At 37.3% G+C, this 22,651-nt stretch overlaps 3 protein-coding genes across 3 annotated transcripts; 2 read left to right on the top strand and 1 right to left on the bottom strand.

Moving 5' to 3' along the window:
• Positions 1–2,248: 2,248 nt before the first annotated feature.
• On the bottom strand, positions 2,249–5,130 carry LOC131770104 (uncharacterized). The gene is made up of 3 exons (XM_066170263.1): positions 4,755–5,130; positions 3,583–3,779; positions 2,249–2,836 (listed from the first exon to the last, which is right to left on the bottom strand). Exons 1-3 carry the CDS (start codon positions 5,128–5,130, stop codon positions 2,798–2,800), a joined length of 612 nt encoding a protein of 203 aa, XP_066026360.1. The 3' UTR covers positions 2,249–2,797.
• A 487-nt stretch (positions 5,131–5,617) lies between these two features.
• Positions 5,618–14,185, top strand: LOC136282289 (uncharacterized). The gene is made up of 7 exons (XM_066169718.1): positions 5,618–5,646; positions 7,254–7,354; positions 8,047–8,231; positions 9,378–9,831; positions 10,181–10,228; positions 12,382–12,476; positions 12,752–14,185. Exons 2-7 carry the CDS (start codon positions 7,270–7,272, stop codon positions 12,962–12,964), a joined length of 1,080 nt encoding a protein of 359 aa, XP_066025815.1. The 5' UTR covers positions 5,618–5,646; positions 7,254–7,269; the 3' UTR covers positions 12,965–14,185.
• Positions 14,186–21,069: 6,884 nt separating this feature from the next.
• On the top strand, positions 21,070–22,269 carry LOC136282583 (putative nuclease HARBI1). The gene has a single exon (XM_066170262.1). It carries the CDS (start codon positions 21,070–21,072, stop codon positions 22,267–22,269), a length of 1,200 nt encoding a protein of 399 aa, XP_066026359.1.
• Positions 22,270–22,651: the final 382 nt, after the last annotated feature.

Genomic DNA, 22,651 nt, shown 5'->3' with positions numbered 1-22,651 from the left:
CTCTGATGCTCAAACCACTAAGCCACAGAGACTCCACGATGAGCGTGAGATTATTGTTTTTCCAGATTATCAAAACCTTCCGGCTGATTTTGTCATCAACTCTAGCTATTTTCACATATGAAACAACACGTGTTCGCGAAATAAAAGAATCATTTTTAATCCCTTAAGAAAGATCAACAGTTACAATAGACGATAAATTTTTTGGCGGCGCAAATATATATACTGTAATAATTCGGAAGTAGCGCTGGACTATATTACATGTGATCTAAATCAAATCTCGTAGCATATCGCATCTTGTTTATCCAAGTTTGTCTGGTCAGTTTCTATAAGAAAGAGATGAATGCGCTGCTATATTTATCGGATAGCTTTTGTTTTCTATAGTTTGTTTGTTACTCTAGACTAAAGAGGCGTATTACTTTCTTTAGGCTCTCGGATGCAACTCGCTAACAACAATTGATGAAAATATTTTTGGCTGCTTCAATAGGTCAGAAATGTTTTGCCACTTTTTGGTTGAAAATTTCGTCAAAAGGAAAACTGCAGCGTTAGCGTCATCACAGACACAAAAATCGAACAGACAAATAGTTCACCGTGACCTTGCAGAAAGCGATAGTATAACAATTGTTTTCTTCCCACACACAAATAAAGTAACACAGCATATGACATTTCTAAATCTTTAGACAATTTCCATAATTGTACGCCGACTAAATGTATTAAAGCTGTGTCCTGTAGCTTTCGCATGGTATGGGTACTGCTCTTTTTAAAATCGACCATCGTTCTCCAAGAAGCGCCGTTTCGCACAATACGATAATCAATCACTTTCAACCACATATTTTTCAAGCCGCCTCTTTTTGAGGGGACATCAATTATTTGTCTGTTGTTTATTTTTGGCTAGCCGACGCCCTGTGTTCCTGTCATGTTTGGCCCGAATTACATAACAAAATTTAACGAGGCGGCAAGACCCTTCTCTTTAGACGGTAAAAATCCATTGAAACATGTACTTCCGGGTTTAAAATGCTTAGGACTTTGCACACAAAACAGGAACTTTAAATTTGAGATGTATAGCATTTTTCTTAATGCCGTTATAAAGCTTGGTCGTTTCTTTCAGGGAGTTGTAACTGAAATTGATTTGTTCATGGTCATATATATAGATCGGAAGTAAAAAATTATAACAAGGTGGCGAAGTGTCACACAGCTATTGGCTCAGATAGTAGAATTAATGAAAAATATATATATTACGTGCATAGCCGGCTAGATTTTGATATATTCTAAGTATTGTTATCTTTTAAAGTGAGTTCAGTGGCGCCGGAGGTCTAAATCAACCCTATTTTGTTATTTTCGATCACCACGTGTCAGGAATGGACTGAACACTTTAACTATTATTTTTATCCAATCAGAAAAAATTAACCACCTTTTACTTCTTTGTTTATGATTCGTTTTTGTAATAGTTTGCCAACAAATATATAAATGCGCGTGCGCTCCCTATGTTACCTTGGATTGGTGACGTCTGTCAACTATGAATTAATTGGGTTCTTCTTGGTATGTCACGCGACATTCTGCCAAGGTAATAAAACATTAGTAAACTAACAGGTTAGGTATGCATCGAGAAGTAACCAAACTCGTCATTGCATATTTCTCCCACACCAAACAGACGCCAGAAAAATATTGCGGGGAATATGAAGAATTCAATGAGATAACAGTGGTTTAATTTTTTTCTTTTTGCTCAGTTAATGAAGCTAAAAAGTAGTCTTCCAAAAAAATTCTTACGTTATCCATTAAAAATTATTTAGTAGGTAAGTGTGTCTTAGTTGATCAGATATTTGATCACCTTTTAGAACATAATGGTTTTGGTCAGGTCTCTCATTTATCGCGATGGTTGTGAAAAGCACGTGACTTTTACACTAGAAACAGTTCCGTTTTTTGTTGAATGCACCGAATCCACGAGAACACACCAGAGGTCATTTGGGTATTATGACTTAGAACTCAAATAAAACCCCTTTTTTCAGTACGATATGCTTCTCTGAATTGCACCAAAAATCAAGAAAATGCCATCCTTCTGGATGCTCTATATTGCGAAGGCATTCAAAGATTTTAATCTAATATTTTCCGCTTTCGTGGGTAGTGCAGTATTCACTGTCCTACCACTACCCACAATTCCAGCTTTTAACGTGCCATTGACGTTGTGAAAAAAAGCTTTGGGATATTTTAAGGTAAACTTATTTATCTTTATAGTTTTAAAATTTTAGAATAAAGTAAATGAGTGCAACAAAAAGCGTTTATTTGGTATAACCAGAGAATTTACAGAAATATTAAAGAAATATTTGCACCAATTATAAATTGATGAAGGCAGAGACAAAGATGTCTATCCTTTTTAAAGTAAAGGAAATTGTGTCTTACTCGGTTTTGTCCAGAAGTGAACTCAAGAAAAGCATTGTTTCCTTGACCTCACGATATTTGTATTTACTTTTTCTTGCAATCGCGAGGACGTAAGAACAATCGTAAGCTCCCTCAGCCTCAGGTCAAAATGAAGTGCAGTCGACAATACTACCAGTCGTAACACTAGCTACAGCCCTTCTTCTTTAATTTAAGTAGATCAACATTCACAAGAAACTTGTAAAAAAAAATCAGACTAAAATTAATTGTAACGGGGAAAAAAACCATGTTCTTTTTACTGTTGTACATCTGATACTTCTTTCTACAGAAATAGGAAATGTGCTTATGTCTATCTTTATAACTGCACAAAATTGATCTAACTCGACTTCTCTTGTGTGGCTTCTTTTGATTTGGGTCTAGCCCTTAGTTATTGAGTGTATTTCTTCCAGGGAAGGCATTTCAGCATCTGGAAGAAATAAAATTGGAAAAGTATCGGGTTGAAGATGAGTCGGAGTGTTACTAAACCCAGGATCAGCGGAACAATCAATTTTTTTTGTCAAAAAAAATATATATATAATTAGATAAAAAATAAACTAAAATCACCTTTTCACTGTTCAAAATTCATTTTTCGGGTATTAAGAAGATGGATCTTATTTACTTATTTTCTTTTATAACTGAAAATTACTGGTTCTGCATGTTCCGCTGGTTTCGGATGTTCCGCGGTCTAATAATCCATAGTTTAGCAACACCAGATGAGTTGTTGTGCTTTACTTTGTAGGGAATCACAATCATGTATCTGTTATCATATCTTAGCAAGCGCAAAACACAATAGGAGAGAAGCTTAAACGTCTAGTGAATTTATCTGAGTTTACGGAGCTCTCTGGCGTAAAGATTACTAAACAGACGAATTTCTCAACATATTTTGATAATATTTCAACATTACATTACCATGACAACAAACAGCCTCACTACACTCTCAAAAGCGAATTTGGTAACCCCTAAAAATGTAAATGAGTTGCAATAAACATGACAGTATTTCATTTCTTGCTAAGTTCTGAAAAAAATATGCGCGTAATGAGTCACCCTCAATTCTCAAGAATTAATCTTTTTGAAAATCTTTTTTTTGAAAAAAATTGCAGTTTTATACATACCTATACATAGTTCCTTTCGAAACGGACTTTTAATATAAGCAATCAAAAACATGGGATTTACCTCAATGATATTGTCCTTTGTAAAAGAGGTTTCGAGGCCTCCCTTCGGCCTAATGTGTCCTTTGAAAGGACGATCATCAGGCATAACTATCTCTACTTCGTCTGGAAAAGGACTGTGCTCGTCCAGCTGCCACAACTCTTCAGGATTCCTTTGTAGATATTCTGGCATCCTCCTAAAATCGGTAAAAGTACTTAAACCTATCGAGAGAAAAAATAGCCGGCAAAGCCGGTGAATGTGACTTGCATCGCCTTCGGGTAAACAACTAAATTCCTTTTTAGAATTTCCGGCATCCTCTTAAAATCGGTAAAAACGCTTAAACCTATCGAGAGAAAAAATAGCAATAGATCAGAACGAATAGCTACACTCATTTTGCAAACTAAGGGATTACTATCATATTCTCTTGACGGAATTATTGTTAGGAAATACTCCTGATGAATATGCTTAACCTTACTGAAAGTAGGTTGACCGGAATGTTTATTTAAAGATTTTAATGCCATATACATTAAGCTATCGAGTACAATTAAGTCAACGATGGGAATAAACGGTTGGCGAAAACAAATAGAGGCTTATCTATTGCAGAATTTAGCCTACAACGGTTGCTGAAATAAACGCTTTTCATTTTGCGAAATAAGGGAAAGTATGTTCCATTGCATAACATGGTTGTTTTGTGACCGATTAAAAGTGCGCTCTGATTGATTAATTATAGAGCAGCACGGATTATTTAACTTCCTCTTTTGAATCTGCCATTTTGATTCAACAAGTTGAAAGCAACAACATTCCAATGTAGAAATGTCTTTCAATTGCTTCTATAGAAGATTTAGCTTTGTATCCATCTACTTCAGCAATTAAAAACCAACAAAAGTACACAAATATTACAAGACAAATTAAGCGTGCGCATACAAGGTTGTGAAAATGACTTGCGTTGCCTCTGGGTAAACAATTAAGAGAGCATTAACATCAAAACAGGTCTTAAATGTACGAAATCTCTCTATATGTGAGCAACTCGTTTTTTTCCAGCAAGCAGTTAGCTAGTTTAATCATTATTTCGATACATGGGGTATTTTTTTCAGGAAACTACGTCACTGCAAGCCATAGATAATCCCTACGGTGATCTCTAAGATGTCTACAGAAGTAAACCGCCTTCAGACTGAAAAAATATGAAATAGTAATACCTGGTGAATTTGGCAAAATTTTGCCATCCGGAGAGTACCAAAAATCGCATTGTATTTTCCCTTCCCCTTTCTTCCCATCTTTCTTCGTTGGCATGGGGATTTCGTGGAGATTTGGATCGAAGGGTTTGTTCGGAGAGCACAAAAAATTGCATTGTATTTTCCCTTCCTCTTTCTCCCCATCTTTCTTCCTTGTCATGAGGCTTTCGTGGAGATTTGGATTGAACGGTTGGATTTTCCCTTTGACGTCTCTCCTAACAATGGCCTGGTGTTTAGAACCCTTCCTGATCAATTTCACACCATTTATCCTTTTCCTGTAATTAAACTGGAACTGCTTTTTTTTCTCAAGGCCTACAAGAGTCCCTTCATTTCTAGCCATGTTGGCATTTTCTAGATGAAGATATATTTTTATCGATCATGTAAATGCAATCTTGGTAATGACGTGCATGCACAGCGTGTTATTTTGGTTACTAGCAAACATTTACCCTAGAAACTTAATATTCATGATATATTTCTAATACTGTTGTCCTCTTTTTTCAAAATAAGGTTGAATTAAAAGAAAAACGTTCATTGAGTTCGCCTCGAGAAGTGAGTGAGTACACAAAATGTTTCGAAGTAGTGCTCTTTTTGTGAGGAAAATTGAATTAAGAAAGTGCAAAACGTAAACAATAATTATTTGAGAAAATTTCACATGGGAATTAATGAAAACTTTACTACCTGTTGTAACACGTCCCACTTGACCAGAAAATGGGTTCAATCGGCCATTATGAACAACAACAGAGCCTATGTAAATAATTGTCATTGTCACAAAAAGTTAATTAGAAGTAAAAGAGTTAAAGTGTACCGTCCGTGGGAGATCCATCAAACAAACGCGGGTGCCTGTCTTCGCGGCAAGGTAAGTTGGATTTTATGATAAATTGTGTAGCAGAAAATTAAAATTACTCAAGTTGGAACTTGAATCTATAAAGAAATATTTCTAGATAAGAGCTTTATGATAAGAAGTGCTAAATTTGCTATATCGCAGCTAGAGAGAGACATCAGAATTTCTTGCGTATAGGAGAGCTGTACATTGATTCACTATGCTTAAGTTCCGTGGTGTTGTTTTAAAAATTCTGAAAGCTATACGATTTAGAACAAAATCTTAAGTTGAACAATACTTTGAGGTCCATAAAGACAAATCAATCAAATCAACATTCCAAAGAATGGTCCGAAGGCCTCACTTGCAATCAAGAACTATTTCAGTATTCATTTTCCAGCCATGACTATTTTTGGGAATCTACGTATATAGAAAGTTGCAAAAAAAAAATACGGTAGACCTTTGCGGGTGTCCTCTGCAAAAAGTTTTAACGCGCTATTTGAAGCATAACCCCCATAAACTATACATCTATGGAAATGTTATGAAACGTACTATCCGGAAAAACTTATTTCGTGTAACTTATGACAATAAAAACGGTAAAACACGACGTTTCGACCAAACTTTGGTCATTTTCAAGTGAATAATAAAAATGTCACGATGAATATATATGCGTGTAAGAAGTGTAACATTTTTGTAAACATACGAACATTAAAGAGAAGAAATGTTCACTAGAAGCTAATTAAAACTTATTACACGCATAATTGGCATTAGGCAATGTGACATTCTTATTATTCAGTTGAAAATGATCGAAGTTTGGTCGAAACGTCCTGTTTTACCGTTCATTTTTATTGTCAAATGTTTTACGAAATCGCTACTGATAAGAGTTTTACTTATCTAATCAAAAACCGAGTGGAGCGCGACAATTAGAAATGGACAATGTTTCTTTAAGCGAATTAATCGCATATTAAATCTGACCGCAAATAAAACTTCTTTATCTGTTATGTTTGCTAATCAAAAGTTTGCCGATACGAATTACGTACGCGCGTCGGAAGCCATTGCGGAGATCAATTTTGAAAAACGGAGTTCCCCCATACAATTTTTCAGGTTTGTATCTTGGAGTCAGAGAACTATCTAACAGTAATCCATGACAGACCCTTGGTTTCATTTTGCTGAACTGCAATTTTAATTTTGACTTCCACTTTTTTTTTCAACCTTAAAGCGGTCTCAGCACGCCGTGGTAAGACTTAATGGTTTCTAATCGAGTGCAAGCAGCGAAGATTGCCCAAACACGAGTCTTTATCCGTTCCGGTGAGGTTCTCTCGCCATTCCGCTTCAAATTTCTTGAATTCTTGTGCTGACAGCCAAGCTGCTTTTTTCGGCTTCACCGAACGACTCTGCTCCTTTTTTTCTTTCCCCATTCACATTCTAGATTTAAACGCAGACAGACAGCAAAGATCTCCGCGTGCAACTGAAATGAGGAGATGTTTCAAGGAGTCCTCTATATCGACATGTTATAATTGGCTATACAAACTTTGGCAACCTTTAAGAATTCAGTTCGAAAATACCTTTTTGTAAATAACTCTAAGGCTTAGAAATCAATTGTTTTCCGAATCAAATATCTATTTGCGAATTTATTTGCTCGAAAGGTCTTCCTCACTCGGAATGGACGAGAAGCTCACTGTTTTCAGGGCAGGAACAAAGGACGGGCCTTCATTTTCGTTTTCTAGTGACCACAACAGCTTACGAGGTATGATAAGGATCAAGGCAGAGATGATATGCACGTAAAGTATATATCTGTGCATGGGAAGTGCCAAAAACGTGAAGAATCATGCAAAGCGTCAACCATGCTTTGACGTGCTTGCTTCATAGATACTGGCAGAACGATAGCTTAAAGCAAAACATGAGGATTTAGATAGGTAATTTTGAACCGAATGAATAATAAGACCCTTGTTAGTTCAGTAATTGTTTTGATGCAACTGCAACCGCTTCGATGGGAATGTATGCACTCAATTACAAAAATGTTGAAACGAAAAAAGCGTGAGCAAGGAACGATGAGACCCAATGACTTTATGAGTACATATGTACACGATCGCCACCATTAGTTGCACGTACATGGCAAATGATTGAAGCCATCAATGCATTCCTGAAAGAAACGATTTGCCGTAAACAAAGATTTTCATTAATAATGAAAAAACAAGAGAACATTTTTTCGCTAGACCCTTACTTAGCTTCTAGAAATTTCCAAAAGCCCCTTCTTTATAGAAACTCTCCTATATAAAGCCGCTTTATACTCTCGACTTCATGAAATTAAAGGTTACAGAAGTATGATGTCAAATACGAAACAAATTGGTATAAATTACACAAATTAACCTTCAAAGCCATCTCTCTCCAGTTTAAAGAGACCCATCTCATGAAAAATAACGTTAGATTTTATTCCAGAAAAGAATGGGGCTGTCCAACAACCACATGATGTCTGGATGGTTACCGAGCCTAATCTGTACTTTCCTCTTAATCAAAGAGGAAAAACAACTGTGCGTCTGTTCAAAGCCGATATTTGGCCAAGTGACTTTGATGAACTAAAGGTGAAAAAGCATTTCAAGTTCCATGGAATATGCGTTGCTGAAGTGAGTTGTATGGAGGCCTCAATACCTCCGTGATATTAAGTATAAAACTAATACTATAGTAAAAAGAATACTTGCCTAGCAATGTTAAATTATATTGCACAAAAGGACATGGAAAATTTTGACGACAAATTGCCGCTAAAGTTACTCTAATACAGTAAATGGTTTGAACCCGGGGGTAACATGTAATAGTGTAGTTTGAGCGGAAGTCATCATCGTAGCCACTACCGGCACCATACAAACGTTTCATCCATGACATTAACATTACAAACGAATCCAACAGAACGACCTAACTTCACTAACGGATCCAAAACGACCAATCACGACTGACCTACACCACTTGAGTCTTACAGCCAATAACATCACGGCAAAACTGACCAATCAGTGTACACAAACCGGACTAAGTACATTCGACTGACAACAACCTTTCACTTGACTCTGGTGATGACTTCCGCTCAGGTTGTCGAAAAGTCAGTCACCACTACCGACAACAGTCCTTCTCAGGACTACACTCACCTGGACGATCAAACTACACTATTACGAAGTTACTCTAATAACTTATTTAATTATGCTGGACTGCTGTTTCGAAAGACGGCGTGAAATCGTTACCTGCGCTCTCCTCGGCAAAACACAAAACTCTCAAATTTTTGTTCAGCTCTAACGTTATGCTTAAACGATTGTTTGCCTGAGGCTTAATAATTATTAGTGGTCAAATAATGTTTACTACCCCTTAGGGGAATAATCGATTTTTTGTGAGTATTCATTAGGAGCGGTCATGACTTTTATATTTCTCTTAAAGGGGTAACATTGTAGCATGAATTAGGAATGATTCCTCATTATACTGCACATTATACTCTGGTCCTCATTGTGTAACATGGACATATGCATAATTCTATGTTTATCCATAAAATGTCCTCTATTCTTCTCAACTGCATAATTTTCGTAATTTTTATACCAGATCCATTATGTTCCAATGGAACGCTATTGGCTCTGACTAAGGGCTAACGCTCGAAACGTCAGCCTTGAAACTCTTTATGGTAGTCAATTTACGTTATCAACTCAGTTGATAACGTAAAATATTAGTTGTATAATACTTAATTACCATGTCATTTTGTTCCAAATGCTTTTATTTGCCATTTAAAACTGTAGGGTAAAAGTATAAAACAATTGAAGGAACAGCTAGCATCACTGGATTGGAAAGAAATAAAACTCGAAACATGTGACGGTGGAATGTCCCTCATGGATTTTAGCACACTCGTAACAGCCGTTCTGGTGTACATGAAAGACCATTACCCAACCACACCTGATGAATACAACTTTCAAGCCGAATTAAAGGCTGCGAGTCATTGGTATTGGTATCCAAAAAGCAACAAAAATCCTGGCCATGAGGAAGAAGATTGTACCTCGATAAAGCTCCCAGAACTTGCTTCGGGTCCCCACAAAGATAATCGTGTGAAAATAGCAGCAATGGAGACTTGTAAGAAATGGATCAGTGACCTTAAACAGTTAAAAATGGAATCATCGCCACATATGAGATCTCAAAGGGTTAAAGAAGATGAGGAGTCTTCACCTGACGAGGATGAACATGAGGAACGCATTTATGGTGTGTAGCTTTTAAACACGTTTAAGTGAAAATTGTTAGACCAAATTTCTGTTAGTTCAATTACATTCCAAAGGTCCTGGTAAGCACGTTATGCGTGACCTTTACCTCCGAAACAGAAAAATAAGTGGTAGCCAGCTAAAGCCAAATCCATAGTGGTTAGAATTATAACAGTACTATCATTTTACGAACAACCCAACAACACGAATTTTATGATACTGCTGTTGGCGGAGATCACTCGGTTGAATTCTTAGTTAGATGGTGTCCTGTACTTACTTAATGAAAAATTCCTTTATTTTTCATAATCTTATTTCAGTCTTACTATCTTTATTATTTGTTCAACCGTTCATAGATCTCGAGGAAAGCATTTTTGATTTGAAGACATACTTCGATTTCAAAGGTGAGTCCCCTATTTACATTTTTCCAGTTAATATTAATAACCTTGTCGAAAAATTAAGTAAGAAATGCTTTTCTTCTGCGAAAATAAAACTACAATTATTTTAAGCTAAGAATAAGAACTTCGGCACTTTTTCATTTTTGTCACTTTGTCTCTCTGTCACTCTGTCACACTGTCACTTCGTCACTCTGACTTTGTCATTCTGTCACACTGTCACTCCGTCACTCTGTCACTCTGTCACTCTGTCACACTGTCACACTTTCACTCTGTCAATCTGTCACTCTGTCACACTGTCCTACTGTTTCGCTGTCACGTTGTCACTCTGTCACTCTGACACACTGTCATTCGGTTATTCTGTCACTTTGTCACTCTGTCATACTGTCATGCCGTCATTCTGTCACTCTGTCACTCTGTCACTCTGTCACTCTGTCACTCTGTCACTCTGTCACTCTGTCACTCTGTCACTCTGTCACTCTGTCACTCTGTCACTCTGTCACTCTGTCACTCTGTCACTCTGTCACTCTGTCACTCTGTCACTCTGTCACTCTGTCACACTTTCACTCTGTCACTCTGTCACTCTGTCACTCTGTCACTCTGTCACTCTGTCATACTGTCATACTGTCATGCCGTCATTTTGTCACTCTGTCACTCTGTCACTCTGTCACTCTGTCACTCTGTCACTTTGTCTCTCTGTCAATCTGTCACTCTGTCACACTGTCACTTCGTCACTCTGACTCTGTCACTCTGTCACTCTGTCACTCTGTCACTCTGTCACTCTGTCACTCTGTCACTCTGTCACTCTGTCACTCTGTCACTCTGTCACTCTGTCACTCTGTCACTCTGTCACTCTGTCACTCTGTCACTCTGTCACTCTGTCACTCTGTCACTCTGTCACTCTGTCACTCTGTCACTCTGTCACTCTGTCACTCTGTCACTCTGTCACTCTGTCACTCTGTCACTCTGTCACTCTGTCACTCTGTCACTCTGTCACTCTGTCACTCTGTCACTCTGTCACTCTGTCACTCTGTCACTCTGTCACTCTGTCACACTTTCACTCTGTCACTCTGTCACTCTGTCACTCTGTCACTCTGTCACTCTGTCACTCTTTCACTCTGTCACTCTGTCACTCCGTCACTCTGTCACTCTGTCACACTGTCACACTTTCACTCTGTCAATCTGTCACTCTGTCACAATGTCCTACTGTTTCGCTGTCACGCTGTCACTCTGTCACTCTGACACACTGTCATTCAGTTATTCTGTCACTTTGTCACTCTGTCATACTGTCATGCCGTCATTCTGTCACTCTGTCACTCTGTCACTCTGTCACTCTGTCACTCTGTCACTCTGTCACTCTGTCACTCTGTCACTCTGTCACTCTGTCACTCTGTCACTCTGTCACTCTGTCACTCTGTCACTCTGTCACTCTGTCACTTTGCCACACTGTGATTCTGTCACTCTGTCAAAGGGGGTAAGTATTCAGTGAAAAAAGAAAATTAATTAATAACTAAAATTTGTATAATATAAAGTCTGTGTAAGTATTATCAAATGCACTTAACAAGAATAAAAAAATAATTACCAATGCTCACTGAGCCAGAGGTTACTAATTACCTCAGCGTAATTGCTCAGGTGTTTTCGTTACCATTCTGTTATAATTGCTTTGATTAGTCATATCGAGATAAGCTAGAATTTAACAGGTTTATTTAATTAAATCAGCATGGTGGTACGCCAAACTTAGTAGCACAATTTGTATTTTTCAGAAATGTAGTTTGTTCTATCGCGTTTATCAGTTCCTGCCTAACATTAGCAAAATGCAAGGCAGTCATTTTGAAATTTAAAGCCCCTGCTATAATCATCTCGCGCTAGGAGATTATAGCGAGATATAGCGCAATCTTCTACCAATCAGAACGCGCGCTTTTCCATCATCACCGAAGCAGTTATAATTAGAGTTTATATAATATCATTATTATTATTACTATATTATATAATTGAGGTAGACCAATAATAATCAATAGATATTTGACTAATTTTATTTTTAAAGTTAAGAAGAAACAAGCATTTTTATAGTCCAAAGAGGTAATAGTCACAAAAGGGTCTCATACTCAGTTTGGTTATGAACAGCATGTAACTAAAATAACATGGAGCTTATCTATCTTCAGAGCTGGAAGAAGATGAAACAGAAAGTGAGAAATACTCCTATAAGCAGTATGGAAATGAGGATGAGGGTAGCACAATGGAAATAAAATTGACTAAGGTGGGTTGAGTGACAGGAAGGCCTGTTACAATTTTCATCCTCCTAACACTTACTCGCAAATTTTCTGGGAAGGATTGTCCATCGAAAGTTGTTTAGAAGAGAGAAAATTGACTAACAAATTTCCAAAATTTCACTCACCCTACGAGCTCGTGCAATTTTTAGATTATTTATTGTCTTTGAAAGATTTACTCGTGCTCATTAAGACCAAATTGCACTCGACATCATTTAATTACCTTTACAAAATATACAGTTTATCTCTTTATTGATTTTAACAGGACAACGCACCAAATGGGGTGGCCAAGTACGCTCTGCATCTGGATGGAGACTTGCATCACGAGGAGGAAACATTACTGAAAAGAAGATCGGGGAAAAGGGTGCGTCACAAAAGGAACAACAGGGAAGAGGATGTATTACGACTAAGATCAAGGAAAATTATACGTATATCACGAAGATGGGTTATTCCTAAACCAAAAACACTTTTTAAGTGATTTATTACACTTAAAGTAGATCTAGTGTTGTTGAAAACAAATTTTGCGCTCACAACAACAATAGTGAACTCTTCTCGCTATTTGACAATTTAATGTCCTCAGTACAAGGAAACCACCATCTCCAACTCTGCAACTCTTGTATGCACCAGGCTTCTATTGAAAATGACGGCTTTCTTAAAAAAAAAACCATTCAGAGGGTCTCAATAGGGTCCCTCATTCGTCTAGCATCTTAAGATATAGAATAGGTCAGAGACTATAATCTATTGGTTAGTACCGTCAAACATCAAAAACAGAGCAAAATATTAGCCGTCGAATGCTTTATAGATATTTCACATACATCATTATTTGAGCCTTTTACCACCACATGTAGTCCAAGTTCGCACAGCGACCTCCGTAAATATGTAAACACATTGCGCAATGGGAGAGTATAGGGATCTGAACAGCAATAAACGGTCGCACCGAAAAATCTGAACTAGTCAGGAGTAGGAACAAATTTGTCTCGCTTGATAGAATTCGTTAGTCGGTCAGAGTCAGAGTGAGAGTCACTCCGAGTTACTTAGCGCTAGAGAAAGTCAGTGGGACTGGTCAAAGATACGACAGGTGGGAGAAATGAAACCACTGTTAGTAGAATTGTTACTTACAAAAGAAAGGGACAGGTCTTTAGTTACCCCTGCACCACTTTGCAGCATTTTACATGTTGGAGGGGTGGAAGACAGGAAAATGTTTACCACACTATACCCGAATTGGGAAGGTCAAGAACTGAGAATCAAATAAACTTTGAAACGCCACGAACGTCCCAAGGTTAAAAGCCAGGTGTTCATTTTCCAAAGACATCGGGAAAGTTTATTAACTCTCCTATATCACATATTCAAGGAATTTAAAGCTGTACATATCGATTCAGAGTACCGCATTTTGGAAGAATTTATTTGAAATAGTAGTTATACTCGCAACCGTAATGCGAGTCTAAAGCAAAGACTCGCCTTAGACCCCTTGATTTAGCGTTTTCCTTTTATCCATGCTCCGCAGTTTCAAGATCCAGTAAACACAAACATTCATGATGCACAAAACATTTAATAAATATACATTTAAACAGTAAGTTTTACATATGGCTCAATTAGCGATTTTGACACAATTACTTCAATGAACTATACATATGCGTATATATACACAATCAATGCAATTATACTAGAATTGAATTTTTTCGCTGACATGAATATTAAACTTTTTACCACTTTACTACAAAAGAGTCTGCCTGTATCCTTATATATCTCTTATATTTATCAGCGCAAAATTTTCTTCTGTCCACCAAAGGCTTGATTTCCCTTTACTGATCCACTAAGTTTGATAAACTTTCGCTGTTTCACGTTCCACATAGTTTTCCTTACAAATTTTCTTCATTAACAAAGTTCCTGCGATTTGCGGCTGAGCAAAGAGGTCTCTCAGATTGTTAGATCTTTATTGTCTATCCCTACATCTCCTGCTAAGCAAAATTTCACCGGTCTACCCAAAGGATTGTTTATTTGATGGGTTTCTCTGATAAGCAAAAAGTTCAAATTTAAGGGAACAACTGAAGATGAGATACAAAGAAGATCAAGCTAAAGATACGTAAAAAATGGAGATGGGTTATTCCCAACCACAAATACTTCTTAACTGATATCTTGTTGTGGAGCATTTCTGCCCTAAAATTTGATTACTTTCTATTCTCATGTTTTTAATTGTTTATCAAGTTAGTCTTTTTTTTTTTTTTGCTATCGCCTTGATTTAAGAGCGCTTGTCTGTAAAAATCAGACAAATTCTAAATTTCGCAGCAAGGGTGAAAATTTCGATTTCTTTCTTATTTTAATATAAGATAGGCTAGACTATAACTAAAATCACTGGATACTTTTTTCGACAAAATATCTTCTTATTTCAGAGAAAAATACAAATAACAAAATTCCGTTAAAATCGTCATTTTTAGCAGCAAATTATTGCACAAGTTTGAGGGCTTCGCATTCAAAAACGTATCATAATCTCGTCTTTTTACCACTCAAATCTTCTTTTTTAACCTCATAAGACCTCACAAAACGATTTTTGTAAACACTGCGTTCCTCTTTGCGTGTAAAATAATTTAATTTCGAAAGGATACATTTCTCTTCAGTAAAAGTACTTTGTGAGTAAAGTTAATTTTCAGCATGTGCTAAACCTTCAAATGGATTAAGCTTTGGGCGGTAGAATTACGAAAAGATGTTCTCAATATTACTGTAAAAATTTCTTTGGGCAAATGATTGTGAGAGCGATACGAGAGCTTTTCAAAGTCCGTTATTGCAGTTATTTGACCTTTCGCGGTCAACATTCCAGTTGCGAGTCACACACATACTTTAATATGATTCAACCCATATGAGGCCGGAAAATGTACATGGGTACACATTTCCAAATGCTCTAACCTCATTTGCCGTAGAAGAAAGATCCAAAGACCATTTTACTGTGGTTATCTTGTCGCTCGTCGTATTTATAACGTCCGATGAAACTGCCTGTCAATCTGCGAACTGTCACCAACCTTCGTTGTAAAACTTTTGACATCTTTCTGCACTGTGGCATCTTATCCAGCGGTTCAGTTGACTGTGAGCGTTGTTCGGTTTGTGGTGCAGTAGATCTGAGCGATGCTTTTAAAAGTGGCACTACACATATGTTGCAGTCAACGTAGTTTTGTACACGGAGAGTCGTTACGCAATGCAAATCATGCAATGGAAGTTATTTTTTAGGGGGTAGGGGAAGGGGAAAGTAAAAAGACGTCACTCTGCTGCTAATCTTCTTTATTGTTGTGAACATCAAAATCTCTTACATGTAAGTCGCGGAGATCGGGCCTTTGGCCAATACTCGTTGAAAAGCTAAATTCAGTACCTGCTAAAAATAGTAAGCCTAAGTAAACAAAATCTGGTTTATGATAATTACACGATGCCTTTTCTTCGCTTAGAGGCGGGGCTTCGGACTTTGTTTTTCACAAATACACTAACTTACACCGTCAACTTTGTTACATAAAAAATGGAAGGTTGTTATTCGTTCAAGTCGCTTATTGGCGGAGTTTGTGGTTACAACACTAGAGATCGAATGTGTGAAACGGAAATTGTTAATTTACTTTCATGCACCAAGAATATCGCAAGTCATGAGTTGACTTTCAAATTTACCGGTCCTGAAGATGAGATCAAACTTATTTTCTGCCGAGCGCACATATGTCGGCCCCTCTGTAGTTTAAGGTTTTAAACGGAAGTTGGTCTGTTAACAGTGGTTAATAGTACCACTCCCTTATGCAAGCCCCACCCATTGGCCACGGAACATAGCACCCCAGCCTCACATAAGCCACACATCCCCACCACTGCGTTTTGTAGCATGGTGTTGTAAAAATGTACAAAAGGTTCTCTTTCATGCTATTAGGGTATTCCTTGCAATTTTAGTGTAAAGAAAAACACCCCTAATAGGTACGACAGGCACAGAGCGCCAAAAAAACAAGAATAATTCCCTGCAACAAATAAATGTATTTTACTGTTTGTCACCAGACAAAGATGACACTATTACAACAATGTTTACAGAATAAAATATTTTTTAGGTTCCAAGAGTTCAATTCTGATAGTGCTTGAAGTTTTGCCCCTCACCTATCCCCTAAAGTTCCTGTCACCGGTATTGCGTGACAACCCAAATACTCAAAGGCGTACATGTTTGTAGTCAACTCAGTTTAGCATTGAATTAGACTGTCAGATGTAATCTTTTAGTGCATTGTAAACTAAGCAATACTCGCAGTCAACTGAACCGTTGAATAAGATGCCACAGTGAAGAAAGATATCGAACGTTTGACAACAAGATGGTGTTCGACAGGGTTGGTGGTTTCATCGGACGTTATCATTTATACAGACCTAAAACGACGAACGACAAGAGAATCACTCTAAAATGGTCTCTGGTTCGGTCTTCTGCGGCAAATGAGGTTAGAGCATTTGGAAATATTTTTCTATGTACATTTTTCGGCCTCCTATGGGTTGAAACATATTAAAATATGTGTGACTCGCGACTGGAATGTTGACCGCAAAAGGTCAAATAACTGCATTTTAACGGACTTTGAAAAGCTTTTGTATCGCTCTCAATCATTTGCCCAAACAAATTTTTACAGTTATATTGAGAACATCTTTTCGAAATTCAACCACCAAAAGCTTAATCTATTTGAAGGTTAAGCACATGGTGAGAATTAATTTTATTCACGAAGTATTTTTACAGAAGAGAAATGCATGTTTTCGAAATTAAATTATTTTAAGCGCAAAGAAGAGCGCAGTGTTTACGAAAATCATTTTGTGAGGTCTCATGAGATCGAGAAAGAAGATTTGAGTGTTTAAAAGACGAGATAGTGATTCGTTTTTGCACGCGAAGCCCTCAAACTCGTGCAATAATTTGCTGCTAAAAATGACGATTTTAACGGAATTTCGTTATTTGTATTTTTCTCTGAAATAAAAAGATATTTTGCCAAAAAAAGTATCCAGGGATTTTAGTTATAGCCTAGCCTATCTAACATTAAAATAAGAAAGAAATCGAATTTTCCGCCCTTGCCGCGATATGTTTGATTTTTACAGACAAGCGCTCTTAATAGATTTGTAAAAATTAAACAGAAAACGTTGAGGCATAACATAATCAAACGCAGCTTTCTGAACAGTACTAACAATGTATCTAATCACATATTGCGATGTAGAAGCATGATTATTTTACTGTCTAATAAACCCACCTTTGATGGATTCTCAGATTAGCAGCAGATTAACTATGGGCCTCTTTATAATTACTTTGACATCAAAAATTCCATCTTTTAACGTGTATTCCACTGATGTTGTGAAAAAAAGCATTGGGATATTATAATTTTAAATTTTTCGCGTACATATAATATACAGGTATATTTCCTACTTTTTAGTTTTCATAGCTAGTTTCTTTTCCTCAGACAGAGGGCCAAATGTAAATTAATCATGACCAACAATTAACAATTATTCACTTAAGTAGAAGTGAATAGCGGTGGTATTAACCGAGCCGCGAGGCAGCGAGATAAATATCCACCCCTTTTATCGTTACTGAGGTGGATAGTACTTGTCATTCACCTCAGAACTAGCCTATCAGCGCGTCAATCAGCGCGCGCGAAATGTATTACATGATTCAATTTAAAGGTAAATATTAATCACTATTGCACGTACATCCAACTTCTTCTGGAAATCTATCGGACTATCTTTCAGTCGAAAGGCTCGGCTCAATTGTACATTACAAGCGATTTACAAGTTGAACTGCGGACGTGCTAAAAGATCAATGCAATTCTGTCTCATTAGGTTGCTCTCAATCATTCTCAATAAAGCGATTTTTCTCCAACCATCCATTATTTAAGTATTCCATGTTTGGTCAGTAAGTTTTAAGATTACTGACTCCAACTTTACAAGAACTTAAATTAAAAAATACAAAACAAAAATTTTGTATGAGGATCACCTTGATTACGAGGCGAACCAACAGTGCAATAACAAAATGAGAGACTCAGCTAATATAGTATGGCTTTCTTTGAAACACGTGGTTTATATTATATGGAAACTGCCCACATTAGACACTAAAAACAGAACGCATCAAGGCATTCAATCGTAGGGGAAAGCAACGAACGCGTTGTCTATCTGTTTTTTTTTCTACTTGTTCGCTTGCTGGGAAGTAATCCTTGCCGAAATTCTCTCGAACAAATGCCTTGATAGAATCCTACGTCATCTAGGAACAAAAATTATTGCAACCCTACATAATTTTTTGATTTATTTTGATGATGCTTAAGAGGAATGATGTAATATTTTCAACCAAAATGTTGCTGTGGGCTGAAAATAGGTCACCAGAATAGTCGTAATGATAAAAAATAACGTATTATGATTCATGCGTGATTTTTAAAGCATTCGATTAATGTCCTTTGAGTTTAAGATCTCCCTTTTTATTGGACTTGAACTTTGATTTTTAAGTCGCTTGTCCGAAAGGCCTAAGTATTTAAGAGGAGAGGTAACTTTCTGCGTGGTGATATTTTCTCTGAGACAAAATTTCCTGATCACTCTCCAGAGGTACACAAATTACTAATTTAAACCTTTGTAGCGACACTGAAAAATAAATATAAAATTTACCCTTGTCGTGGATAAACACATGACCATGGTCTGGTGGTTGGGAACTATTCTACAAAACTTGCAACACAATTTAATAGATGTGAAACTGATCTATCTTCAGATTTCAACAGTATGACAACACACCAATACTTACTCATGAAAGTCTTCCCTATTATGAGATTTAGCGTCATACATATTTTTATTGTACGAAGCTCGATAAATTTAAATGAATAAGATTTTTGTGATTTTTCTGAAATAAGAAATCTAACCAAGATAAACATTTAGTAGCTTGTTGATGGTGAGAAGCAAGCACGCGCTTACCTTGTAATGAAGGAACTAAGCCGCATCTGTTGTCTGACTGCTTGCAAACACTCCTTGGTAACAAGGCCTTTTCCTTCAATTTTATGTAAAATTAGTTGAAATCCTTTTGACGAGATCGCGTTAAATTACGGCGTAGAATATTGTTAATTTAAGCCCGCTAAACAATTCTGTCGCGTTTGTTGTTGATGAATTTACTTTTAGCCCAAACAAAGTCTCACTTTCCAGCGTGACGTTACGTAATTGACACTCGTAAATAAAAACAAAAGTAAACAGAGTGCGAGTGAGAAAATGTAACCAGAATGGACTTTAAATAACCGCTGGTAACTGAATCATCGAAAACAGATTCTAAAACAAAAGGTTAAAATTAGCATTTGGTTTTACACGTTAATCTGGTCAAATCAAAAAGGTGTTTTTATTTCTAACCTGTAATGTTTTCGCCTGTATAGCTTCGATCGAGAAGCGTTTTCTCCTAAGTCACCGCGCAGACAACACACGACCTTGGGCAAAGAAATCGCTATCAAGAAAGACAAGATATCTCATTTGAAACGATTGTGATTGGCTGGTTCTACGACTCTGACTGAAAGGCTCTAGTTTTTGGCAAACGTAGAGATTATTAGAGACAGATGTTTTTTTTCGTCTTGTCACGAGCATGGGAAAAAGAAAAAATTCTGAGTCCCCATGAGGAATCGAACCTCAGACCGAGCCACAGAGACTCCACGGTGAGCGTGAAATTATTGTTTTTCCAGATAATCAAAACCTTCAAGCTGAATTTGCCATCAGCTCTAGCTGTTTTGACATATGAAACACAACGTGTTCGCGATATAAAAGAATTATTTTTAATCCCTTACGAAAGATCAACAGTTACAAAAAAATGATAACTTTTTTGGCGGCGCAAACATATGTACTGTAATAATTCGGAAGTAGCGCTGGACTGTTGTTGACACCCAAATCAGTTTACAAGATGATTCATAGCAATTAGCAATTGGCGAAATTCATCTCATATGCTGACACAGTGAGTTGGTTAACAATGGGTCTCTATACAATTACTTTGACATGAATTCCAGCTTTTAACGTGTATGCCATGGATGTTGTAAAAAAAAACATGGGATGGGGTGGGATAACTTAAGATAAACTTTTATATAATTAGTTATCTTTATGATTTTAAATTTTTCTTGCACACTTAATATACAGGTCACTTTTCAGTTTTCATAGCCAAGATCAGTTTCTTCTCCTCAGACAGAGGGCTTACTGTAAAGTAATCATGACCAACAATTAACAATTATTCATTTAACTGGAGCTGAATAATGGTGGATATCAACCGAGCCGCGAAACAGTGAGGTAAATAGCCACCGCTTTCACCGTTACTGAGGGGGATAGTACTTGTCATTCACGTATTTAAAGATCATTATTAGAGTATTCCATGTTTGGTCACTTAGGCAGTGTTCACACTTGGTGCCCGGGCACTAGTACCCGGGCACCGGCACAAAATGGTGCTGTGTTCAGACACACGGTACTCAGTCTGAAGATATGTTCACATTCAATAAACAGAGCACACGCTCACTATTGAGAAATTGTTCGAGTCACAACATGCGTTTGTTCCGTGTTCAGTATATCTGCTTGCTTACTGTTTTTTATGGCTTTTTTAATTTTGTAATGCTGTGTTTCTACATGAAACATTTAAGAGACACCGCGGATGACGACGACAAGCGAAGATTATCTCGGATCGTCACGGAAGTCTGCGCTAGCATTACAAGTAGGTTGAATGTATTCCTTGCAGAAACGAGTGATAGTGGAGGGAGAGCAGCTTGGAAAATCCCACGAATTCAGAATGTTCTAGAACACGAATTCCTTCATTTTCCTGACAGAAAATGGCTGGAAAGTTATCGTATCTCCAAAGATATGTTTGAACAGTTGACTCATGATTTGCGGAGCCTTCAGCGACAGGTAACGAGACTGCGTAGTCCTGTACCTGTACGAACAGTTGTAGCGATGCTACTGAAACGTCTGGGAAAAGGACTGGACTACAGAGAGATCGGAGACAAATTTGGAGTCGGTGCTTCTACTGCATGCATTAAAGTTAACGAAGCTATGAAACTCCTGGTTAGTTCCAAGATGCACATCATAAGCAAAATACAAAGAGGAATAGATTTTAAAAGAATCATAAATGGTTTCCAGAGAAAGTGGAATTTTCCCCAATGTTTGGGTGCCATTGACGGTACCCATATACCCATAAAAGCCCCCCTCGTCCACCATGCGGACTTTTATAACAGGAAATGTTTCCATTCAGTTATTTTGCAAGGTGTTTGTGACAGCCAGTGCTGCTTCACTAATGTCTTTGCTGGCTGGCCTGGTCGAGCACACGATTCTAGGGTGTTTGGGCGTTCTCAGATAGGAAATTTGATAACAGAGGGAAGGCTGATTTCTGATGATTCAAATTTGCGACGGGTTATCGATAACCACGTCATTGAGCCATTTCTTATTGGGGATCCAGCTTACCCCATTTCCAAGCATCTAATGAAAAACTACCCAGGCAGCAATCTCACACCTGAGAAAGAGCATTTTAACTATAGACTCAGTCGCGCTCGCATACAGATCGAGAGGGCATTTGGACGGCTTAAAGGGAGATGGAGATGTCTGCTTAAGGCGTTGGAATGCGAACTCGATAAAGTTGTACTTCATGCCACAACAGCCTGTATCCTGCACAACATATGTGAAGAGCGAAAAGAGTGCTACCTCGAAGAGTGGAACAGGTTGGGTGAAGATGAAATTGGTGACCTACCTCGACCCGATCCGCTGAACGATGATGACGCAGATAGCAATTCTAATATTATTAGGAATATCTTGGCTCATTTTTTGTACAACGACTGATCACCAAAGTCATGTTACGTGAACTGCATGGTTTCATATTTGTTTAACTTTCGGATTACAATAAAAGGAATTAACGACGAGCCAGGACCATTTAACAGTTCAGCTGTATTTCGATATTGACTTATGAGCGTTTGAAAACAGTTCCACGCATCAACTTTTTGAGATGCTATAGTTAAATTCGTAATGTGTTTTATTTTGATGGAAAATAGAGTTGTGTTTTAACTATACAGTTGTTTTTGCTATGCAGTTGCTTTTTACTATGCAGTTAACATTTTGTCCCCAGAAAATTAACACACTCCTTCGTCAGTTGAATTCCTGCCATTAAAGTGTTATTGTATTTTTTCAACAACTTATTATAGACAGAGTTTCAATAAATAAAACA

Source organism: Pocillopora verrucosa, chromosome 7, assembly GCF_036669915.1.
Source record: "Pocillopora verrucosa isolate sample1 chromosome 7, ASM3666991v2, whole genome shotgun sequence".
Classification (NCBI taxonomy): Eukaryota; Metazoa; Cnidaria; class Anthozoa; order Scleractinia; family Pocilloporidae; genus Pocillopora; species Pocillopora verrucosa.
The sequence above is the reverse complement of the archived record's forward strand: the minus strand, read 5'-3'. Positions and strand labels throughout refer to the sequence as shown.

What these genes read in the sequence shown, in the direction of transcription:
- LOC136282583 (XM_066170262.1), top strand. Translation starts at nt 21,070, where the DNA reads ATGAAACATTTAAGAGACACCGCGGATGACGACGACAAGCGAAGATTA.
- LOC136282289 (XM_066169718.1), top strand. Translation starts at nt 7,270, where the DNA reads ATGGACGAGAAGCTCACTGTTTTCAGGGCAGGAACAAAGGACGGGCCT. An exon ending in ATGGAATATGCGTTGCTGAA is followed by an intron (nt 8,232 to 9,377) that starts GTGAGTTGTATG and finishes TTAAAACTGTAG; the next exon opens with GGTAAAAGTATAAAACAATT. An exon ending in TGGAAATAAAATTGACTAAG is followed by an intron (nt 12,477 to 12,751) that starts GTGGGTTGAGTG and finishes TGATTTTAACAG; the next exon opens with GACAACGCACCAAATGGGGT.
- LOC131770104 (XM_066170263.1), bottom strand. Translation starts at nt 5,130, where the DNA reads ATGGCTAGAAATGAAGGGACTCTTGTAGGCCTTGAGAAAAAAAAGCAG. An exon ending in AATTTTGCCAAATTCACCAG is followed by an intron (nt 3,780 to 4,754) that starts GTATTACTATTT and finishes TTCTCTCGATAG; the next exon opens with GTTTAAGTACTTTTACCGAT. An exon ending in CAAAGGACAATATCATTGAG is followed by an intron (nt 2,837 to 3,582) that starts GTAAATCCCATG and finishes TATTTCTTCCAG; the next exon opens with ATGCTGAAATGCCTTCCCTG.